The sequence below is a fragment of the Ostrinia furnacalis genome, unplaced genomic scaffold (genome assembly GCF_004193835.3).
Source record: "Ostrinia furnacalis isolate ACB-3 unplaced genomic scaffold, ASM419383v2 OfSCF1411, whole genome shotgun sequence".
Classification (NCBI taxonomy): Eukaryota; Metazoa; Arthropoda; class Insecta; order Lepidoptera; family Crambidae; genus Ostrinia; species Ostrinia furnacalis.
The window spans coordinates 649,344-673,745 of record NW_021131650.1 but is presented as its reverse complement, the minus strand read 5'-3'; the positions used below and the strand labels follow the sequence as shown (position 1 = coordinate 673,745).

The following is a 24,402-nucleotide window of genomic DNA, read 5'->3' as shown; positions in this document are numbered from 1 at the left end:
CCATATTATTACAATTTGCATAGTATTATACTTATTTATAGCATTATTATAATAAACTACCAAAGACTATTAGTATTTAGTACCTATATTGTTTTTTAGCTTTAAGTAGGTATTAATGAATAAAGTGAAGTCATTTAGTTCTGAAGTTTTTTTAAATAATTCCTAAATCAAGAATTTGCCACACTGTCTGCGTTCAGCGGTCAAGCCAAAGTGAACGCAGCCCGCATCATGTAACTACTTACATCATTTAATACAATAAAAAACTCATAAAACTAATTTATTTTTGCAAATAGGCTTTTAAAAAGCACTTTTACACGTCCCAGTATTAACCCTACCACTGCTTCGGGACAATAAATGGGCCAGTGCTGAGAAGAAGCAGCGCAAGAAACTGTCACTATTGTCAATCTGTCAGCGGTCGTGACAAGGCAATCTGTCAGTGATATAGTTCCAAAATACTGGACTGTCCTATCGATGACATTGACAGTGGGGCGCCACCGTCAATACCGGATCGCTGGTTTCGATTTTTGCCATGTTGGAAACCATTATAGTTGAACGATGGTAGCGCCCCCCTGTCATTGAGTTTGGTGGGACAGTTCAGCGTGGGTCATCTATAAACCTAAAGTAGTGTGATCTAATTAAAAATGAGGAGATTCTATCCGTAAGAATACAAAGTGACTGACATAGCCCGCAGAATCGCTAAAATCAAGTGGCAGTGGGCGGGGCACATAGCTCGTAGAGCTGATGGCCGTTGGGGTAGAAAATTTCTAGTTTAGGCCTAATTAGACGTAGGCCGGAAGACATAGTGTAGGCCGGTTTCTCACTAGGTTGACCGACGATCTGGTGAAGGTCGCGGGAGGAACCTGGATGCGGGCAGTGCAGTACCGATTGTTATGGAAATCTTTGGGAGGCCTTTGTCCAGCAGTGGACGTCGTTTGGCTGAATCGAACGACCGATATTCACAAGGGCGAAGTCGCGTGCCAAAGCTGGTTTTTAATAAACTGGCAATTGATTGGTCTGTTACTTCAAAGGTGAGTGTGTGTTTGGACGATAAAACGAATTAGGTGGGATGCTGTGTTCTGTGCGTAGGGTGACCATGCCGATAAAAATGTCGAGGGACTTTCCTACAAGAGTAAAACTTAAAATAACTAAAAAAATAACTAGACAATAGGTAACATGAGAAAAAGTAAAGAGAGTGTGGAGAAAAAAGTCTGATTAGCTATTACAAATGAACTTATTATTTTCGTGCTGCAAGATTCTGCTTTTTTCTACGTAACATGGTACGATAAGTTTTTAATTGTAGCTTTAAAAAATTTACATTCTGGCTTGTGAATGAAAAAAGAAACAAATTTTAAATTAAAACGTGAAACTTCGAGTTAAAGATAATTTAAAATAATTCATGGCAAACATTTAGCAATTGTTTAGAGTAGCGTCGCAAAAATCTCATTTGACATAATAAATCGTCACGATTTGTGTCTCCTTTTGAGTGTCTGGTTTATTTTCTTTATTTAGGAAACATACAGCTTAGATTAATACAATTTATTTATTTATTTATGGTACACAAAACAAGTTACAGTCATATTTAGGCACAGATAAAAATCCATAGATTATCTAAACCGCAACTCTTAATTTGTGTGCACAGAATGAATTGAAAATTATGAAATAAAGAGGGTAAGTGGTGTTAGTTAAACTTACTCATTATATTCATATTTTTATTTTAATAAAATCAAATTGTTACATTCTTGCTAAACATCAAAAGCGTGGTCACCCCACACAGCGCGCGCCGAAAACCACATGGCCCGACGGAAACGAGCGGTAACTGGGATACACAACCTGTACAGAAATAGCCGAGATTTATGTACTTCGGCTATCAGAGCTTCGAAGAAACAGCAAGGCGTACTGGGAAGAAAGAAAAAAATTATTTAATTTAAATCAAGATTATCTTATTTGTGTAGGTAGACCTTTGAGAAATAAATTAGTACTTACAAATCGTAAAATGCTCTTAAGGAGCCTATACATGTCTCATTCTTTTTTTGTCCTACCAGCGCTTCAAGACAAACATTTGGCATGTGCTGAGAAGAAGCGCCGGAATAAACTAAGTCACCACTTTAAAAGAAAATAAATAAGAAATGAAAATCTGAAAAATAAAAATAGCTACTCAAACATGGAGTAGATTTTCGCCCGTATTCACAAGCGATACTTGCTTAAGTGAAGCAGCAAATCGAACGCGCAGCGTTGAATAAAGCTCTGTGATTGGTTCGTGTATCCCAGTGCGTCCACGCGCACTGTGAGACCTCATAGTAATGTTTCTGAATACCGGCGTTTGTCTGTGATCTGGATGTGTGGTGTGTGATGTGGATCTTTTCATCTTAAATAAAGGTCTATTACACTTTATTCACCTAGATTTTATCACCCAGGTGATCAAAGTAAACTTCATTAGGTCTAAGATGCGCGCCGTGATAACTTTTATCGGGCAAAATCGATAAAGGCTCGCATTATAGGCCTACAGGCGACACTTTGGTGTCCTTTAATCACCCATGGATAAGAAGGCCACTTTGGTTGATAGCCTAGCTAGTCGAACTTATCATGAATAAGGTTATCAAAGGATACCAGTGTCCACCAGAGTCGTGGCCTTCCTCACCGGGGGCCACGGCATATTATGCTGAGTGGGGTCCCATTGTGATGGGCATCGCTGTGCGACAGGGTGGCACTGCTCAGTTTACTTTCTCTTCCTTTGTATGTTTTATGTCACCGCTATCTTAACTATTTGCTTTTTTTATTTAGTTCTTTTGTCTTTCTTCTTTCTTCTTTCTTTCTTTCTATCGTTTTTTAGTCCACTTTGATCACCTGGGTGATCAAATCCAGGTGATCAAAGTGACTAGACTATCAGTCGGTCGGTAGTCAAAAAAAGTTAAAACAAATATGATAAAACATAACGTAAGAACCCATATTTGACCTTGAATATTTTTGCACATGTCGGATCGATGGGTTTAGGTACTTATCGAATTTTATTATTAATTTATTGTTCCATACATTCTTTCCAATTTTCAGCTGTATGAGAAATTATCATAAGCATGTCTAATTTGATTGGGTTATTTGAAAAAGTTCATTCACTTAAGCTGAATTTCACCATCTAACTTTAACCGTAACTATAACGATAACCAGTGTTTTTGTATGGAGTTTGACAGATTTTTGACGTTTGTTAAAGTTAAAGTAAGATGGTGTAACCCAGCCTTAGAATGAGTTGCACCATCTAACTTTAACCGTAACTATAACGACAACCGGTGTTTTTGTATGGAGTTTGACAGATTTTTGACGTTTTTCAAAGTTAAACTAAGATGGTGCAACCCAGCCTTACTATTGTGGTCACATTACTGAATTATTGAAAAAACGTGAGCGAAGATTGTTATTGTAAAATACTTAAAATTTTAACAGTTCAGTTATTCCTAAAGTGTCTGGCCCCTGGCGGTCAAATGACCCCCGACAGGGATCTAAGTTAGTGTGATGAAAAGGGAGCTTACAAGTTTTAAATGGGGGTACAAAAATGTATCTGAGGGCTTAGACTAGTTGCATACCACCGATTTTTAGTTGGCCGATAGTTGGGCCCGATTTTAATTTGTACGAAGAATCGGCCAAGTCAAATCGGTGTAATGTGCGCACTCCCATACATGCCCATTCTGATCAACTGCCCGACTAAACTATCGGCCGACGAAAAATCGATCGTCTGCGCCTAGGCACGCCTAGGCTTAGTGTGAGTTTACATCAAATGCCCTCACAAAATTACATTAGATGTATGACGGATTATACAGCACCCCTAGCGGAAACGTTCAAGAATTAAAATTTTCAAACATTTTTTTAACGCGCTCATTAGTGAAGACCATTCATTGTGGAAAACCTCCCAGCTTTGTCCAGCAGTGGACGTCATTTGGCTGAAACGAACTATTAAAAAAAGCTCTTAAAAACCGTAATCGTAACACGTAAAATAGTAAAAAAAACTCATAAAACTTATTTATTTTTGCAAATAGGCTTTTAAGCACTTTTACACGTCCCAGTATTAACCCTACCACTGCTTCGGGACAATAAATGGGCCAGTGCTGAGAAGAAGCAGCGCAAGAAACTCAGTCACTATTGTCAGCCTCCTTTTCAAGGGTTTACAGTCTTATAGTTTGGGAATCTCTGACTTTAACAATGGACCCAATATTTAACTTTTTGGACGTCACGTGTACTCAAGTATATGGAAATGTTAATTTTTTAAATATAAATTGTATGTTTGTACAGATTGCCGTCGTTATACGTATATAAATGTGTTTGGTGTATTTCGCGACCCTGTCGCCATTCTAACGTCACCATGAAAGTATTCGCCGCTCTGTGTTTGGTAAGTTATTTATTTCGTTCGTTCGTTTCAGCCGAAAGACGTCCACTGCTGGACAAAGGCCTCCCCCAAGGATTTCCACAAAGACTGGTCCTGCGCCGCTCGCATCCAGGTACCTCCCGCGACCTTCACCAGATCGTCGGTCCACCTAGTGGGAGGCCTGCCCACGCCACGTCTTCCGGCTCGTGGTCGCCACTCAAGAACTTTCCTGCCCCAGCAGTGCCGTATTATCCATAAGGCACTTTAGGCCAGTGCCTAGGGGCCCACTATGGCCAGGGGCCCACTATGACCAGAGGCCCAGCACTCCCGATAAAAAAATGAAAAAAAAATGTTAAAGATTATTTTCAACCGACTTCAAAAAAAGGAGGAGGTTCTCAATTCGACCCGTATGTTTTTTTTTTTTTTCTATGTTTGTTACGCGATAACTCCGCCAATTATGAACCGATTTGAACAAATCTTTTTTCGGCGTATAGGTAATACCTCAAGGGTGGTCCCATTTAAATTTAATAATAAAAAAAACAACCCCCAAGGGTGGAAAATTGGGGATGAACTTTTTTATACGCAATATCTCCGCCGATTATAAACCAATTAGAACGATTACTTTTTTGTTGAATAGGTATTATCAAAAGGGTAGTTTCATGCGAATTTGAAGAAAATATTTCACCCCCAAGGGTGGAAAATTGGGGATGAACTTTTTTATAATATACATTAAGAATATGGTCTCAATGTACTGCCTACCTTCAGTGGTAACATCAAGGTAATATTAGTCAACTAAAAAGCAAGAAATAAGTTAAATTTTATTAAAAAAAATAAAACCGACTCCAAAAAACCTACACTAAAAAGCAGAATAATAATTACTAATTACCTACTTATTTATTAGGACGAATTATTAATATTTATGTAGGTATACCATGATTGATACTTTTGGAGTCGGTGCAGGCAAACTTTACATGTTTCATAATCTTGGCACCGACTCCAGAAGTATCATTCATGATATATTGTGCAACAAAACTCAAACCACCTCAAAACTTCGCCTTATTTTGGTTTACACATTCAATCGTCATATTTTGATATTGTGGAACCTAATTCATTTTCGTGACGTTGGCATTACTGCTTTGGTTTACATGACAGGTCGACGGTCGACGCCCTTCAGAGGCTAAAAAGCCTCACTGCGGAGGCTAGGGAGAGGGCTGAGGGTGTGTTGGCTGTATCATTCATTCGATATAGCCAACGCATTCAATACCATCCTTCATTCCAACATACTCTAGGCACTTCAACATCACAGAGTGCCTCAGTACAGCTGCATGGCGCCCCACTCTGGGTGGACGCACTCAACAAGAGGGAAAATGCTGCCCTTCTGCGCAGACCCCAGCGGGCCATAGCGCAGAGGGTCGCAAGGACCTACCGCACGGAAGGGCACTCTGCGGCGTGCGTCCTCGCTGGTACTCCTCCTTGGGAGCTAGAAGCTGGGGTCTTGTCTGTCATCTATCACTGGATGGCAGACCAGTAGGCGCGTGGAAAGCGCCCGGAGCGGTGCGGCGCCGTCACAAAGACATGACTCGCGCGCAGTTTAGCCGCCGCACTCTGGATGCCATTGGTCCTGTTCTGGACCAATGGTTGGAACGACCGCACGGGTTCCTCAGGTTCCGTCTGGCGCAGGTGCTGACCGGGCATGGCTTCGGTTCGTACCTGCTTAGAATCGGGCGAGAGGAATCCCCGTGTGCCACAAATCGAGGAAGAGCGAGGAATCCCCGCGGCGCGGCGGATGACACGGTGCAGCACACCCTCGCGGTCTGCACAGGCTGGGAGGAGCAGCGCCGTGTCCTCACTGTGGTCCGGGATCTCTCGCTTCCGAGCCTGGTCATCGCCATGCTGGGAAGTGAAGGATGCTGGAAGGCGATCGCCTCCATATTTTGCGAAGAGGTCATCCTTCAGAAGGAGGCAGTGGAGCGCGAGCGGGAGAACGATCCTCTCGTCTCATCGCTCCACAGGCGGAGAAGGGGGCGGAGAAGGCGGTTGTACGACCGTTCTACTCTGCCCCCAGGTGGCGGCCAGCAGGCCGGGGGTGCGGGGGCGCCCTTGTCACCTTCGTCTGACGGGAACGGCTTGGCGTTTTGGGCATTTCCGTCGGAACCCCACAAGTGGGGCGTGTAGGGTCCGCCGTGTAGGCGAGCTGTCGCTGTAGCGTGGTGTCGCGGAAGTCTAAGGCTACGGCCGGATACTCGCGACACCCCCACTCGGCCTACGACGGAACGCCGCGGAGGTTTTAGTGGGCATACCCCGTCCTTTTCCCTTTTTAGGGCGCCGGGAGTCCCACATACCACCCTGTCGCCCGGCAGTCTCCCGGCAACTCCAGAGACCCCCAGTCATTCGCTTCGGAGGTGCGTCGATCCGTTCAGTGAACGTCGCAACCGTGCTCGGCGTGGCAATCGACAGCAGTCTCCTGTTCTCGATGCATGCGCAAGGGATCGTAGATCGCGCGGCCAAATGCTTCGGGAAGATGTCGCGTGTGTCGGCGTCTTCCTGGGGCATTCGTTACCCAGGCCTTCGCATTTTGTACCAGGGCACTTTTGTTGCAACCCTTGCGTATGCAGCGGCATGCTGGTACGAGCGCCTCTCGGTGCTGTCCATGCGCACCACTATTCTCCGGGGGCAGCGGCCTGCACTGGTGCTCCTGACCAAAGCTTATCGATCGGTCAGCACAGCCGCGCTCCCGGTGCTTGCTGGCGTATTACCCGCGGACTTGGAGGTTTCCCGCGCTGGCATGACGGACGTGGCCCGCAGGGACACGCCCAGGGACGCGATGGGCAGACGGAAACGAGAAATTTTGGAGTCGGTGCTGGATACTTGGCAGACCAGATGGGAGGGGGAGACGAAGGGTCGCGAACTCTTCCAATTCTTCCCCGACGTGGCTGGGAGACTCGGCATGCGCTGGGTCGTACCAAATTATGTTACTTCACAGATACTTACGGGGCATGGGTGCTTTAACAAGCGCCTGTGCGATATGCGTCTCCGGACTGCCGCGGAATGCGAATGTGGGGAACGTGAAGAGGACAGGCACCACGTTCTGTGGTCCTGCCCTTTGTACGAAGACTTACGCCAAGCTCTGCTTCAGGGAATCGTACCCGAGAGACCCGGACCTGCCTGGTACTCCGATCTCGTCTCTTCGGAGGCGAACTTCGCCCGGCTACGCGAATTTGCGTACGGCTGGCATAGGAGGAGGACCGCTAGCGCTGCACGGCACCAGATGGTGCCAGCCGTGCCGTGAATGTCAGGCCCCAGAAGGGGGAGAACTGAATTATAGGGACAAGGACGTAGAAAAATAACTTGTAGGGAGTCAAGAAGTGTGGCGCGGTGGAGTGCAATCTGCCGTAGGCAGCCGCAATTCCGCGCACACCTCCCGCGATTCGGCCAGTATAACCGCAAGGTTGGTATGGCCATGGGTAGTGGTGGGTTGTTCCCCGGCAGTGGTGACGGTGCGCAAAGCATTTCCTCCGCGACAAAAAAAAGGGGGGCCCGAAACGAGCTGTGCCTAGGGGCCCCGAGATGGTTAATCCGGCCCTGTGCCCCAGCGGCCATCAGCTCTTCGAGCTATGTGTCACTTGATTTTAGCGATTCTGCGGGCTATGTCAGTCACTCTGGTTCTCCTACGGATCTCCTCATTTCTGATTCGAGGGAAAATCAGGGGATCACGCAGGGAAAATCCGAGCATCCATCGCTCTTTATTTATTGAATAAAATTAATCTAAAGATTGGATATGAATAAACACGGGCTAGTTTTTTGGCCCGTAGTTAATAGTTGTCGCAGCCGATGGGGCAGCAAGGTTCTGGCGTGAAGGCCACGTACAGGAAAATGTATCCAAGGACATCCACAAGGTGGATCGACGATCTCTGCGAAGACCCTGCATGCAGGCCACTACCAAACGGGCGTTTCCTATCTACTGATTAAAAAAAACTGGCCCTAACCATCTGTCGGTTAATTTATCAAAAAATACTCGACACGTATCTTTTACTTTTCCAAAATAATGAACATTGAAAGAGATAAAGCGCGTCAAAGTTCAAAAGAAGAGGCCCGTTACGTCAATGTGTGCTTAAAAGCGTGGCACTTTGTGACGTCACGCGGAACTTCAACGCATCATACGTTTGATTGACAAAAAAATATATACGTGTCCAATATTTTTTTATAACAGACCAAAAGTTATTTCAGGAAACTAGCTTAATGTTATTTATATGTTATTTTTCATTTCATGTTTCTATTTTTTCAGGCCTTCGTTGCCGTTCAGGCCTTCCCCCGACCAGGTAGGAATAAAAAAATAACGCATTATTCATCATCATCATCATCATTTCAGCCATTGATAGGGCGTCCACTGCTGGACAAAGGCCTCCCTCAAGGATTTCCACACAAAGACTGGTCCTGTGCCGCCCGCATCCAGGCACCTCCCGCGAACTTCACCAGATCGTCGGTCAACTTAGTGGGAGGACCTTCCGGCTCGTGTTCATCATTCGTGAAATTTCCTGCCCCAGCGGCCATCAGCTCTGCGAGCTATGTGCCCCGCCCACTGCCACTTGATTTTAGCGATTCTGCGGGCTATGTTAGTCACTTTAGTTCTCCTGCGGATCTCCTCATTTCTGATTCGATCACGCTAGGAAAATCCGAGCATAGCACGCTCCATCGCCCTTTGGGTGACCTTGAGCCTTCTTATGAGGCCCATTTATGAGGCGGTTAATCTTGAAGTACTTATTTAATAACTATTTAAAGTTTAAATGCATTTTTGGTTTCAGATTCGGAACACTTCACCTACGATAATAACAATGGACAAGTGTCCGGCGAACGTAAGTTACAACTTTTTGATACATTTATCTATTTTAAAACTTTTTAACCGACGTCAAAAAGGAGGATATTAATTCGGTTGGTATGTTTTTTTAATCATACCTTTGCCATGTGCCTTTATTTTCTGATAAACAATAAATAATATTGTAAAGTCACATGAAATCTAGTAGTTCTTGCTTGTGAGTACCTAAGAAACATAACATCCATTGCGCGAAGGAGCAATGCCATCCCGGCGGAGGTAACCGGCGACGTGACGTCACGCGCTAAACGGTCAAGTGCGAGTTGATTTTAAAAAAATCCTACTTTGAATACCCATAGAAAATTCCGTTTTTGAGATATCGAAAAAATTATTTCACTAATATCTACTATATAAAAATAAGTCGGGTTTTCCTCCCTGACGCTATAACTCCAGAACGCACGAGCCGATTTCCACGGTTTTGCATTCGTTGGAAAGGTCTCGGGCTCCGTGAGGTTTATAGCAAAGAAAATTCGGGAAAAGGGGGTAAAACGGGATCCACGCGTACGAAGTCGCGGGCGGCCGCTAGTTTTTTATATTTTATGTTTGATCTTTTTACATTATAATATAATTACTCATCTTCCTCATTGGCATTACTGAATACGACTGCATCGCAAAGAAAAAACCTTCTTCTTGTCGTGTCGACAACGAACCTACACAGCGTCAGCCCAAAACTCCGCCACAAGAGTGGCGTTGTCAGTCTGTAGCCTTCACTAAATCTTCTTGCGTGCAGTTATTTGGGCACGCAGGGCACCCCTACTGACCTAGCTTTCATTTACTAAATAAAATGCGTAGTTTTTCCAGTGACACAACGTAGTTGACTAATAATTATTTCTTCCTTACAGATTCGACTGACGTCGATGGTGTCACCAAAACTGAAGGGCTTCCTCAAAACGCCCCCGTTATAGATCCAGCACCTGTTGCTGTTCCCCTTGATGACGTTAACGATGGCGATGATGATGATGTGACAACTGTCACAAGGACAGGCAGCTTCCAACAATCCAGCTCATCATCAAGCACTAGCACAGATGCTGATGGTAACCAAATCGTGTCAGGCACATCTGATTCCCTATCTGGCGAGGTTAACGGACAGTCTGTCAACGACCACGGAAAAGTATCAGGAAACCAAGTGGTTAACGTGAACAAATGCAACTCTTCTCTTGATGGCGTTAACGGTGTTAATACAGTTAAGAACTACAATTTGAGCGGGACAGATGCTAGTGCGGTCGACGCTGATGGAGTGACAGACCACCAAGTCCATGTTGACATTGACAGGGATGTGTAAGCGGTGACAGATTGGAAAATGATTGCAGTATGAAATGTACAAATTCAGGTTCTTTGTTGCTTAGTATAGACCATTTTTGTAATAGCTGTAAAGATCATCATTTCGGGACAAGTTTAGAAGAGGTGAAAGAAATTCAGACACCTTTTTAGAGAACTAGAAAACATCCTCCCAATTTATAATGGAAATAAAAAAGTGCGCGCCAAAAATCTGACGTTTGTCATCTGTCATATTTTGTAACCTGACATTGAACAGCCGCTTAATGGCCAATGGTCATAGATCAGTTTTTTTTTATTTTATTTACATTCAGATATTTGTCTTAAAATTACATTTTTGGTAGCTAAGTAATTGAGTAACTGATTATTTTTTATACATGCAAATGTTCAAAATGACCTGGTATTTGTTATTATAATTTTACATTATCATAATTTTGTATTATTTTTACCCTTTCTACAAATCGATCGAGCTAACTGCGTACCCGCTGGAATGTGATTCTCTCTTCGCCCCGTCCATACCAGAGCGTCGATGTGACGTCAAGGCAGCCAGGTACCTACGCAGTTAACTCGACCGGGTTGTAGACTGTTTGATCACTTGTGTAAAATAATAGAGATCCTGCAGCTCCTGGTGTATTAGTATTAGCTCCTGCCCTAGACAAGTTACAAAACGTGACAGCTTTAATTTCGAAATCGCTTCACGGAGATAAGTATTGGAGTATTTCGAACTGTGTGCTTTATGAGTTTACGTTACGAGTGCTCGCTAGCGACTGCGTAAAAAATGACATGATTGTACAGCGTCCCTAGCGGCTACTTTCAATAACTAAAATCTTCATAGATTTTTTGACGTACTCGCTAGCGAGCGAGCACACCTAATGTTAACTCATGGTAAGCACAGTAGGTTTCAAGTTCTAGGCCTCCCACTAGGTGGACCGACGATCTGGTGAAGGTCGCGGGAGGTGTCTGGATGCGCAGGACCATTTGCCTTAGGTAAATAAAATTGCTAAACATAGTCCTCCCCCAATGCTTTTCATGTTGCCCGGTTGGTAGCGGTCGTCCAATTTATGGACGTCCTATGGCTGAGATGATGAAATAAAATTAGAGAGAGTCGTGTAAGTCGTGTTCCTGCAGTGGAGACTAAATGACCTGATGATGTGATGATACATGAACAGTCTCCAATGAAAACAAGCAGACGAAATTAAGAGGGTATAAAAACACTTGCTTTAGAAAAAGATCCTAATAATTTTATTATTTCACTTGAAAATGACAGGAAAAACTCGATAACATTCGGCTGTCTATTTGTCATTTATTCAACAAAAAGAGTTCGAAACTCGATCGAGTTAACTGCGCACTTGGTAGCTGTGACGTCACATCGACGCTCTGAGGCGAACACGGGAAGGTGTGCGGGTGAGTGCGAGGGAGAGTCGCATTCAGCTAAAGCCTGGTCCGTGAGCACGTAGAATCCCGTCCAATGACCCCAAGCTACCCATCCCTATCGCTCGCGCGTAATTATGTTGCTGTCGCGACTGTGCGACGGGCGCCCGCAATGAGTGTGCGAGCGCGACAGCAACATAATTACTCGCGAGCGATAGGGATGGGTAGCTTGGGGTCATTGGACGGGATTCTACGTGCTCACGGACCAGGCTTTAGGCGCAGTTAGCTCGATGGGGTTGCACGTGTCAATTATTGTGCTCATGCTAACAGTTGTCTCTACTAGGAATCGAAACCGCTACCCCATTTCATCGTACTCGACGAAAACTGCCCTAATTGCAAAACAGCTACTTTTCAGGAGATACATTTTTGTGTTTGTAAAAGTTATCGTGATAATGACAGTTAGCTCGAACGAGCTATGTGTATAAAAAATCAGCCTTAATAAATTAATTTTCTTTATTTTTAACAAATAAAAATCAGTCTAGCTAGTGATGACCGTTTGACTTTCTTGCCTCTCAGACTTGGACTCCTCAGACTTGCTTTCCTTTTTAAAAACCTTAACAGTGCTTCCATTTGCGTTCTTCGTTACTGAAGCGGACTCAGCGTTGAGGTTATGCGCTTTAGATTCGCTCTCTTTAGACACGTAGCCATTGGCTGTCTTTGCATAAGCGCTGGCAGCAGCTGCAGCATTTGCTTCTGCTACTGAAGAAGCCTCAGTCTTTATCATGTCATTAGTTTTGGTCAGTTTCGATGCTGACTGAGTTTTAGAATCATTTGAATTGGAAGATGTAGTTTTATACCCTGTCACATTGTCAGCAACTATCTCAGCGTCAGCAGTAGCAGACGCGGTGGCTTTGGCAGAAGTCGCAGCAGTCTGTTCTCCGTTGGCATCAGCGTATGATATAGAAGTGCCAGTACCAGCAGTGGCTCCGCTAGACGATGAGCTACCAATTTTGGTGGTATCACCGTTTTGGACGATACTCCTTCCGCTACCAGAATTTGAAGATTTAGACATGTCAAGCGACTTTGAAATCCTTGTAAAATCGCCTCCAGATTGGTTATTATTCGAAGCATCTCCGCTAGATCCCGTACCAGTGTTGCCTGCTCCAGTACCGGCATTTCCTCCATTATCTCCAGAGTTGCCACTTCCATTATCTGCGTGGCCTCCGCCATCGCTTGGATTATTCGAGCCAGTATTGCCAGTGCCAGAACCTGAGTCTCCTCCATCATTACCGGTGTTGCCAGCGCCAGTGCCTGGATTCTCCCCGCCATTACCAGTGCTGCCAGATCCAGTTCCTGAATTGCTTCCATCATTGCCAGAATTATTAGCTCCAGTGTTGCCAGAACCAGTGTTACCAGTTCCTGCATTACCATTACCAGGATTGCTCGATCCATTAGGGTTTACAGTAGCAGGCTCCTCAATTTCTTCGGTTGTAGTCGTTTGAATTATCTTCTTAGTAGTTTTGGCTTTATGCTGCTTAGTTTGGTTTGCAGTCTTTCTATTGACTGTCGTAACTTGCAGTTGATTATTATTTACATTATTGTTTTGAGTGTTTTGGTTATTATTATTCTGCTCAGATCTCTGATGGTTCGCTTCTTTCTTCACCTCGTGGTGTTGTTTTCCCTTGCAGCCTCCTTTTGCTTTATGTTCCTCTTTTTCAACTTTACCATGGCATCCTTTTTTCTTACCATGACCTACTCTGCCATGCCCTGCCTTTCTCCTGCCCTTGCACCCCTTTCTTCTAGCCCCATGATGACCTTTCCCTCCTCTATGTCCATGTCCTCTATGTTTCCCATTAACTTCAGAACCAGAACCCTGGTTATTCGAAGACTGAGTGCTGGTGGTGGAAGTGGTTTCCTCCTCCTCGTCGTAGTAGTCGTCTTCTTCATCTTCTTCAACTTCTTCTGTAGTGGTGGTGGTGATGATTTTCTTCACCGCGGGTTGAGCACCAGTTGTTGTTGCTACAGCTGTAGCTGTTTGAGGTTCTGGAATTAAATTCAAAGTAGCTCTAAATGTTCAGGGTTTGATTGCAGATGTAAAATAACTTTTGGAGTGAATATTGCAAATATACGCTGACTTATTTCTATTTGGTGTCCATGGATTGTATTTTTGTTTGTAAACTACTATTTTAAGTAAAGATTGAAATATAAAAGAAGCTTCGAAATTACAGCTGTCACATTTTGCCTCTAGAAAAAGGGGCTGTTATTTTCGCATGATTTTAGTATCGAAGGATGGATGTATAGACGTCAGCAGCATATTTTAAGGCTGGGTTGCGCCATCTTACTTTTAACAAACGTCAGAAATCTGTCAAACTCCATACAAAACACTTCGATTAACGTTATATTTAGTTACTGACACTGTTAATATTAGGTGGTGCAACTCAACCTAAGTATTAAATGCATGGTAATAATTGTTATTTTGCTATAAAAATACAGTCAGTTAAGCTTTTACCCACGGCTTCGTTCGCGGAACTTTGGACCCCTTTTTTTTGGAAAATCATTCCTTAGCTGATGTCTGCGTGCCGTTCAGTGGATCTTAGAGCTGTGTTGAAAATCTGTCAGTAACTAAGTAAATAATTGATTTTTAGTACAGATGAACTCTGGACTGTAGTTACCTGCGCGGGGCGCCGCCCTCACCGCCACTAGGGCCTGAAAGAAGAAAGAAAAGTTACATAAGCTTAATGATTTTTGACTATTATTGTTCAGATAGTGATCTACCTGACTGTGCAACAGAAACTTTTGCCCGCGGTTCACAATTTCGGTCTGTCGCAGAAAGATTAAACTTTATTGTGTGCGTATCCTTTTTACGTAAACTAGGATGAACTGCTGACTAGGTATTTGGATGAATTAGATTCTTGATTTCTACCTAATTATTATAATACCTAATACACATAACATAATCTTCAAGGCAAATTAGAAACTTAAATGCTCATAAGTACTTCTTATTTAATTTTCTCAAGTATCAAACTACAGCTAGACTCAAAGGGTGTACCCGAACCGAAAAATAGACTTTTAGTCGGCCGATAGTTTAGTCGGGCTGTTAATCATAAAAGTACGCACATCACCGATTTGGTATCGGCTAATTCCTCATACATTTTAAGAAAAAGGTTGTAGTCTTCGGGGACTTTAGTGCCCTAAAAGTCTGCCCTCTGTTTAAATAATGCTAAGGCGATTATGGTGATTATCACACTGCACCGCGCTCCGCCGCGGTCCGCGTGGCGACATATAACGAATCCCGCGCGCAAACGCGTTGTCAGTGTGTTGTGCCGCGCGTGTGGTCTATACAAACTGAGGTACTTGCATATAATGATTAAATCTGTCGTCCCGCGTACCGCGGCGGAGCGCGGTGCAGTGTGATAATCGCCTAAATGCACTCACCACCAAAAACAAAAGTACCGGCACCCTCATCGTTCCGTAGCCCGCAGCAGTTTGCGAATAACATTCCTTAACCTCTTTTATAACCTTGGTAATATTGCTCAATCTGTGCAAATATTTGTGGAAACGTCTGGTGACATCAGCTTTATTGGATCATTGGCTGAAGGTAAATGATTTGACGTCTTCATAATTATAGACGAGGGGATTGGAAGTATTTTATTTATAACTAGCGGCCGCCCGCGACTTCGTACGCTTGGATCCCGTTTTACCCCCTTAGGGGTGGAGTGGAGTTTCGTAAAATCCGTTTTTAGCATCTACGTTCTACCATGCATAATTTAAGACTCTAGCACTTGTAGTTTCTGAGATTTCGTGATGAGTTAGTCAATCAGGGACCTTACGTTTTTATAAATATAGAAAATAGATGGACCAAAAGCAGACCAGACTCTATTACTACTGACAGTTGTAGTTTTGTTTACTGGTTCATCATCATTATCACTTCAGTCACTGTACGTCCACTGCTGAACATAGGCCTCCCCCAATGATTTCCAGATTGGCCGGTTGGTAGCGGCCTGCATCCAGCGTCTTCCTGCTACCTTTATAAGTTGTCAGTCCACCTTGATGGATGTTTCACGCTGCGCTTTCCGGTACGTGGCCTCCACTCCAGAACCTTGCTGCCCCATCGGCCGTCAGTTCTGCGTACTATGTGCCCTTCCCATTGCCACTTCAGCTTGCTAATCCGTCGGGCTATGCCAGCGACTTTAGTTCGTTTACGGATCTCCTTATTTCTGATTCGATCTCAAAAAGAAACACCGAGCATAGCCCACTCCATAGCACGCTGTGCAACTTTGAGCTTCTTTATAAGCTGGCGGAGGGGAGTTTAGACTTTAGAATAACATTATAACAGAAGAAAGAAATGACAGATATTGAAGTTTTTTGTATAACTGATAGTGCCTGGAACCCCATCTCTGCAAAATTACAATAATTTCAGTCACCGCTATCTCAAAGTCAAAGTCAAAATTTCCAGTCCTTTCCAGGGCGCTTATAAATACACGTTCCCAAATATAGCTTGCCCTACCACCACTTCGGGACAACATTATGGGCTGGTGCTGAGAAGAAGTGGCGGAAGAAACTCAGTCACCTTTGTCCGCCGGTTATTTAGAACTAACGGTATTACTAATTTGACTAACTGTTCAGGAGCAGTTCTCTGAATTTACCACGCATCCTCATAGCACAATAGATGAAGTAAAGTCATTATGTCCCCTACACTACACTACATGGCCGGCTATGTAATAATTATAGTGCACAACCAATGACATTAAAAAGTATTTCATGCAAATTATTGTGTACTTACATGATAATAAGCACTTAATCAAATAATAAATAGTGATACCTACTTTTTACTTGTTTTTTACTGAAACAAAGGTAGAAAGAAAACACTAAGGCTGAGTTGCACCTCCTAACTTTAACCGTAACTATACGATAACCGGTGCCTTTAGTATGGAGTTTGACAGATTTTTGACGTTTGTTAAAGTTAAAGTAAGATGGTGCAACCCAGCCTAAACATTGTTTTATTTATTCTTCTTCTTCTTTCGTGTCGACAACAAACCTACACAGTGTCAGCCCAAAACTCCGCCACAAGAGTGGCGTTGTCAGTAGCACTCATCAAATCCTCCTGAGTTTTATTTATTGTAGTCAACTAACAGTATTTGCAGGCAGCGCATGATCGGTCGTTATGAAAATCCTTGGGGGAGGCCTTTGTCCAGCAGTGGACGTCATTTGTCTGAAACGATACGTTACGACCGATTTATTAACAACCAATAGCCCAAAGACGCTGGTCCAGCAGAAAGCGCTGGATGCAAGCCGCCACCAACCGGCCATTGTGGAAATCATTGGGGGAGGCCTATGTTCAGCAGTGGACGTCCTGTGGCTGAAATGATGATGATGATGAATAGGCTAAAAGTGTCGATCTGCTTGTCGATTCGATATTCGAGGAACACTAGTTCAGATCCCTTTCCCGCTAGACCATTGTGGTGACCCACTCCTAGCAAAGCATAGTATAGAGCAGGGGTTCCCTAATTTATATGAGACGCGCCCCCTTTCGACCATAAATTAAAAAAAATAAAACCGACTTCAAATGCGTGAACACAAAAAAAAACTAAAAATTAAAAATATTGCGTATAAAAAAGTTCATCCCCAATTTTCCACATTGGGGGTGAAATATTTTCTTCAAATTCGCATGAAATCACCCTTTTGATAATACCTATTCAACAAAAAAATAATCGTTCAAATTGATTTATAATCGGCGGAGATATTGCGTATAAAAAAGTTCATCCCCAATTTTCCACCCTTGGGGGTTGTTTTTTCTATTATTAAATTTAAATGGGACCACCCTTGAGGTATTACCTATACGCCGAAAAAAGATTTGTTCAAATCGGTTCATNAAAGAGGTGCACCGTAACAGCTCGTCACGTAGTCGCGCAACAACTCACGTCGAACTATCGTTACCGCCGGGGGCGCCACCGCGGCCTGTCACGTGACAGCACACGGAACTCGTCTTCAACTGTCGTTACAATATGCGACACATTCCAGACAATGTTCAATGGTGTTATGGCAGCAGCTGTTGGAATACTAGACAATTTGCTGGTTTTTATAAAGTTGACTGCCATTCTTAACATGACTTATACTATAAAATTAATATTGGATTATGATGAATCAAAAGGAATAAATCCACACGCACCGATTCTCCAATTCTTTGCGACCTTACGTTCTCCAGTGTACACTCGAATCACGAAATCGGCCTCTGTGCTGACACTTCCAAAATCATCTTAGATTTTCGGCGTCTACAAAAGCGCTTTTATATCCAATTTAATGATCCCCTCAGGTAGGTAGGTATTCCGATCCCGAGAAGGGGCATTGTTAATCAAAGTTAGAATAAAAATACCCTTCTGACGTCACTCTAATAATATTTATTTTTATGATTGCGAGTAGGGCTGCCTCGTCAAATGTAATTGGACATGCTGCAGCTACAAAGTGGATTGAGTTCTGCTTAGCGGTGCGCGATTATTACGCATTAGTGCTATTTCACTTAGTACAAGGAACAACATCTCTTATGTTGTAAAACTTAAATAAATATTTAAAAATAAATTAATTAGGTAATGGAAGCAGCAATTACGTCTGCTGACATGAGTTTTTTTTTTTTATAAAATCAAGACGTCATACGGAACGTACTTCAACGCAACAACGCCCATGAAACATAAGAAGTAACAGGAAAAGCTGATAAGTTACCTATAGGTTTATCTTACGATGAGCAATTTTAGATAATCTGATTAGACTATAATTTGGATAGTGAGCAGCAGCCCTGATGGCGAGCTGTCATGGCCGTCGCTAACCAGGGCGAAAGGTCGGTAACGTAATAAAGATCTCAATTTTTCACTCGGCTTCCTCCATCGAGGAATAAACGGCGAAGGGCGATTTAAGTTGTGGACCGGAGCCACCAGGTGGCCGTAAATTCCGCGGTCAATAAACTTATGTGGACGGCGGTATACCTATGGCCTTGTGGGGTAGTATTACCGCTTAGGCATACATTTCTTTTTGCTATAATGAATGGAGAATACTACACAACAAAAGTCAAATTAATTGAATATTAATGTCACAAAGAAAGGGACAAGAATAACTTTATGAATCACTTTCTTTTTTAACCGACTTCAAAAAAGGAGGAGGTTATATGTTCGACTGTATGTATTTTTTTTTCTATGTATGTTCACCGATTACTCCGTCAATTGTGGACCGATTTTCAAAATTCTTTTTTGTTCGATAGGGTACACTTCTGAGGTGGTCCCATTGTCACCAAGTCATGATCTGATGATGGGATCCTAGGGAAATCGAGGGCAACCCTCAAATTTTATAGGCACGTATATCGTTTTTCAAACTTTTTCTTAAGTTATTCAAGTATTTGCTCCTGGAAATCATCATCTATATTGATGAGCTGATGATAGAAGGTAAAACTCCTTAATGCTTAGGAGTTGGAGGATAATTCTTTTAATTTTATAGATAAGTATAGTTTCTAAAGTTATTCAAGTGTTTACATCAGATATTCATCATCTCATCATGATGAATTGGTCATGGTAGGTACAACTCCTTAATACTTAGGAGTTGGAGGATAATTCTTTAAATATTATAAGTACAAATAGACCAACAGTTGTATTCTTTCATGATTTTAAGGTGGGCTGACGGTTTAAGGTCTTTTAGGTTTGGTTTACATCAAGGTAATAATTAGTTAACTAAAAAGCAAGAAATAAGTAAAATTTTATAAAAAAAAACCGACTCCAAAAAACCTACACTAAAAAGTAGAAAAAATTACTAATTTCCTACTTATTTATTAGGAAGAATTAATATTTATGTAGGTATACCATGATTACATGCGGCGGCCAGGATTAAAGGCAAAGAAATAGGATATAAGCACGTGTGGGTCCGGAATGGCAGAATTTTTATGCGCAAGACTGATGATTCTGCATACGTCTTGATCAGAGACAAAGACTATCTCAGTAAGTTAAAGTAGTGTTTTAGCTTTTTTATGCCGGCCGTCGTGTCCTTGGAAATAGAAAGTTCGCACATCATTACTCACCGACTACACGCCGTGCTTATTTGGGTAGCGTAATTTGGACACGGCTAGGTGAGAAGCGTTGGCTCGGTGGAAGAAACACGCACTAACAACACGCGGTGCCCCAAGATCGAATCCCGTACAAAGAATATTTTTTTCTTCTTTTTTGGTTTTGTTTTCTTTTTCTATTTTATAATGTCTACCAAAATGAAAAGGACACCGCCTCCAACACCGAAAAAGGCTACTGATTGCCATAAAGACCAACAGTCCTACGTGACAAACAGGCCTAACAAGAGACAGGCTATGTCAACGTCTCCCAATTCGCAATCAGGTTCCATGCCAGTCACACAACAAGATGTACGAGAAATAGTGATGCCAGGCACACAACAAGATGTGCGAGAAATAGTGACGCCAGTCACACAACAAGATGTGCGTGACATAGTGAATGAGGTTGTGCAAACACAGATGAACCTTTTTATGATACAGATAGGCGAAACTATTTCACAAACTATTTCAAACACTATCAATAAGGAATTATCTTCATTAAAACAGGAAATTGAATCTGTCAAAAATTCAATGGATTTTATCAATGAAAAGTTCGAAAACGCTAGCAAGAATCATGAAACTCTAACGAAGGAGGTGGAAAATGTCAAGATGGAAAATAGTGCGTTGCAGAGCAGTGTAACGGAACTGACAAATAAAATTAACTTCCTGGAACAAAATGCGCGAATGAACAACGTGGAGGTGCAGTGTGTACCAGAAAACAGGAATGAAAATCTGAACTCCATTATAATGCAGATTGCAAGAACAGTGGGTTGCAATCTTACAGAGGAAAATGTACTTCACTGTGCTCGCGTTGCTAAAGGCGACAAGTCGAACACCCGTCCCAGATCCATAATTGTTAAACTGTCATCCACTAGGATACGCGACGACCTTCTAGCAGCTAATATTAAGTTCAATAAATTAAATAAATCCAATAAATTGAACTCCGGACACATTGGTATTGCAGGCGAAAAACACCCAATTTACATCATGGAACACTTATCACCCGCAAACAAATCTTTACATGCGGCGGCCAGGATTAAAGGCAAAGAAATAGGATATAAGCACGTGTGGGTCCGGAATGGCAGAATTTTTATGCGCAAGACTGATGATTCTGCATACGTCTTGATCAGAGACAAAGACTATCTCAATAAGTTAAAGTAGTGTTTTAGCTTTTTTATCAACTCCAATACATATTTTTTTATTATTTTTGCATGTTACTTTTATACTACTATTTTATAAAATTCGATAATTTAAAAATATATTACCAGAATGTGCGCGGCTTGCGCACCAAAACTCATAATTTTTATTGTAATCTCGCTTGTTCAAATTACGATATTATAATTTTAACAGAAACATGGTTAAATGAAAACATATCAAACTCTGAACTGTTTGATGGGAGATACATTGTTCATAGACGTGACAGAGGAATTTCACATTTTAATTCTAAAAACATAGGCGGAGGAGTTCTCATAGCTGTCTCAAGTAAACTTGGAGCTGTTCGAATGTACAACTGGGAGAGCGAGTGCGAGGATCTATGGGTTATGGTTACCATTCCAAACACTAAACCTTTAATAACAATTACGTTCTGTGCAGTTTATCTCCCACCGCCAGTGTTAAGGTCTTCACTTGATCATTTTGTAAAGAACTGTAACAATGTATTCGAGGAAAACAACTCTCATTTGTGTATGATAGGCGATTTTAATTTAGGTGATATTAGTTGGGCTCGTGGTGACATGGAACAGAACTCACAACTGTCTCCCCTAAAACAATATTTTATGGACTTTTGGACAGTAAATAACCTAACTCAATTAAATTTCATAAGTAATTCCATGAATAGGTTACTCGATCTTGTATTTACTGACATGTCTTCTTGCATTGTTACCAGTGCAAGTGATATTCTGAGCACTCCTGTGGACCCCTTGCATCCACCAATTACAATAGATATACCTGTGGAAGGTGAGTGTTATCTAAAATCAAATATCACCCAAAAACATAACTTTTACAAAGCTAACTATAATGATATAAATAAGCACCTATCGCAAATTGACTGGAATAGCTTATTGCCGGACGAGGCTGATGTAAATACAATGACAGATACATTCTATAGGATCATTGCCGAGACAATAACAAAGTATGTTCCCCTGTATGGACCCCGACATAGAAGGTTCCCTCCATGGTTCAGCTCAGATTTAGTAGGTAGACTGCGGGAGAAGGAAAAATACAGGAGAAAATACAAACAATACCGGAATCCCCTTGACCAAATTTCATATCGTCTGTTATCTGAGCGGTGTAACTTACTGATCAAGGCCTGTTATAGATCTTACCTGGGCAATGTTGAGCGTAGTATCAAAACTAACCCTAAATATTTTTGGAATTTTGTAAAAACAAAACGTGGCGGTACTAGTAACTATCCTTCTTCCTTGTCTAACGGCATCGTTTCCACTTCCGATGGAGTCGAAGTTTGTAATCTGTTTGCTAATCATTTCGCATCGGTGTACGACTCTCCTAACACAGGTCTTGATTGTAGACTGTCCATAAATTTTACGATTCCATATTCATATACCAGTGATTGTTTCTCTCATTTAAACCTTAATTGTACCAAAATAGAGGATAAGCTTAAGTGCTTAGACGTCAGCAAAGGAGCGGGAGCCGATGGCTTACCTCCAATATTTATAAGAAATTGTGCGTCTAGCTTGGTTGAGCCATTGAGTTGGATCTTTAACAAATCTTTAGATACAGGTGTTTTTCCTAGAGCCTGGAAGTTGGCTAAAGTTGTTCCTGTCTTTAAATCCGATAGTAATAATTTGGTTCAAAATTATAGACCTATATCCATTCTTCCAACCTTAGGAAAGGTTTTTGAGAGCTTAGTCTGTCCATATCTACAACAATACTTTTCTGGATTTGTATGTGATAGTCAGCATGGTTTCCTGAAGGGTAGGTCAACATGTACCAACTTAATGAGCTTTGCTGAGGATCTTGTAGAGTCCATTGACGCTAGCAAACAAATAGATGTGGTGTACACGGACTTCAGCAAGGCTTTTGATCGGGTGCCACACAAAATTTTGATCGAAAAGCTTTCTTCTTATGGCTTTTTTGGATCTATGTTGGGCTGGTTGGACTCGTACCTTAAGGAACGACAATTTTACGTAGTTGTCAATGGTTTCACGTCTAGCACTCATTATATTACGTCCGGTGTCCCACAGGGATCGCACTTGGGCCCTGTTTTGTTCAACATGTTTGTCAATGATCTGCCGTCCTGCATTCGCTACTCTATCCCATACTTATTCGCTGATGACCTCAAACTTTCAAAAGTTGTTGACTCATTGGATGACGCGGTTATGCTCCAAGAGGACCTCGATTCCCTTAAGAAATGGTGTGACATTAATGGAATGGATCTCAATGTAAAAAAATGTTCGCTTATGAAATTTACACGAAAAAATAATATCATTCCAACCAAATACTCTATTAATGGGATTGATTTGCAAGAGTTAAAGGTGGTAAGAGACCTAGGTGTTCTAATGGACAGTAAGTTCACTTTTGTTCCTCATATAAATAATATTATTAAAAAGTCATCAAAGGCACTAGGGTTTTTAATAAGAAACAGCAAAGAGTTTGGAATCTCAACCAAAATTCTCCTCTATAACTCACTCGTTCGATCCACCTTGGAGTATGCAAGTACTGTCTGGAGACCACATTACACTAATCACTCATTACGGATAGAAAGAGTTCAAAAAAAGTTTACCAGACATCTTGCTTTCGTCAGGGGTATTGCGAGGAGGGCCTTAGCCTACGAGGATAGATTATATCTTTTTAGTATGAATAGCCTGGATAAGCGTAGGGACCTTTCTGACCTAATCATTTTATATAAGATTTTAAACAATAAGTTGTGTTGCTCGAAACTTGTGGAGAGAATTCGTTTTCGTGTTCCTCTGCGCTTGCCACGCCACCCAATAGACACATTTATTACTCCGTTTCGAAGAACTGTCTTAGGTGCAAACTCACCAGTCCCGAGAGTGCTTAGGTTGTATAATAAATATAATCGCTCCACAAACATTGATCTCTTTTCCATGTCATTACGTAAATTTCGAGAAACATTATTGGATGGCTAATGATTGTACAATGTTAATACCTACTTTTATTGCTTAGCTAATTTAAAAAAAAAAACATTACATAGATTTTTATTATATTATATCTTTTTATAACCAAAGAATAGTAATTATGGTATATTTTGGTATTTATTATTAAAGTCTTCTTAATGTAAACGCAAGTTGTGTTCGCCAGTAAGTGGCTTTACATTTAGTAAGATACTGTAGAATAAGTTTAAAATTATCTAATATGTATTAGTGTATAAGCTGTTGGTGAACCTTTTTTATAAAATAAAATAAAATAAAATAAAAATAAACTTGCAGTGCAAGTGTGGTTTTGTTCCCCAGTCAACGAAGCACATGATGTCGTGCTCTG

General features: G+C 42.0%; 2 protein-coding genes across 2 annotated transcripts; one reads left to right on the top strand and one right to left on the bottom strand.

The window, feature by feature from the left end:
* The first annotated feature begins 4,302 nt into the window (after window positions 1-4,302).
* On the top strand, window positions 4,303-10,925 carry LOC114352639 (uncharacterized). Its single transcript, XM_028304313.1, has 4 exons — window positions 4,303-4,372; window positions 8,634-8,667; window positions 9,151-9,201; window positions 10,061-10,925. The coding sequence occupies exons 1-4, from the start codon at window positions 4,346-4,348 to the stop codon at window positions 10,498-10,500; spliced, it is 552 nt and encodes a 183-aa protein (XP_028160114.1). The 5' UTR covers window positions 4,303-4,345; the 3' UTR covers window positions 10,501-10,925.
* Window positions 10,926-12,359: 1,434 nt separating this feature from the next.
* Window positions 12,360-15,355, bottom strand: LOC114352654 (hyphally regulated cell wall protein 3-like). The gene is made up of 3 exons (XM_028304327.1): window positions 15,300-15,355; window positions 14,537-14,570; window positions 12,360-13,907 (listed from the first exon to the last, which is right to left on the bottom strand). Exons 1-3 carry the CDS (start codon window positions 15,327-15,329, stop codon window positions 12,403-12,405), a joined length of 1,569 nt encoding a protein of 522 aa, XP_028160128.1. The 5' UTR covers window positions 15,330-15,355; the 3' UTR covers window positions 12,360-12,402.
* Window positions 15,356-24,402: the final 9,047 nt, after the last annotated feature.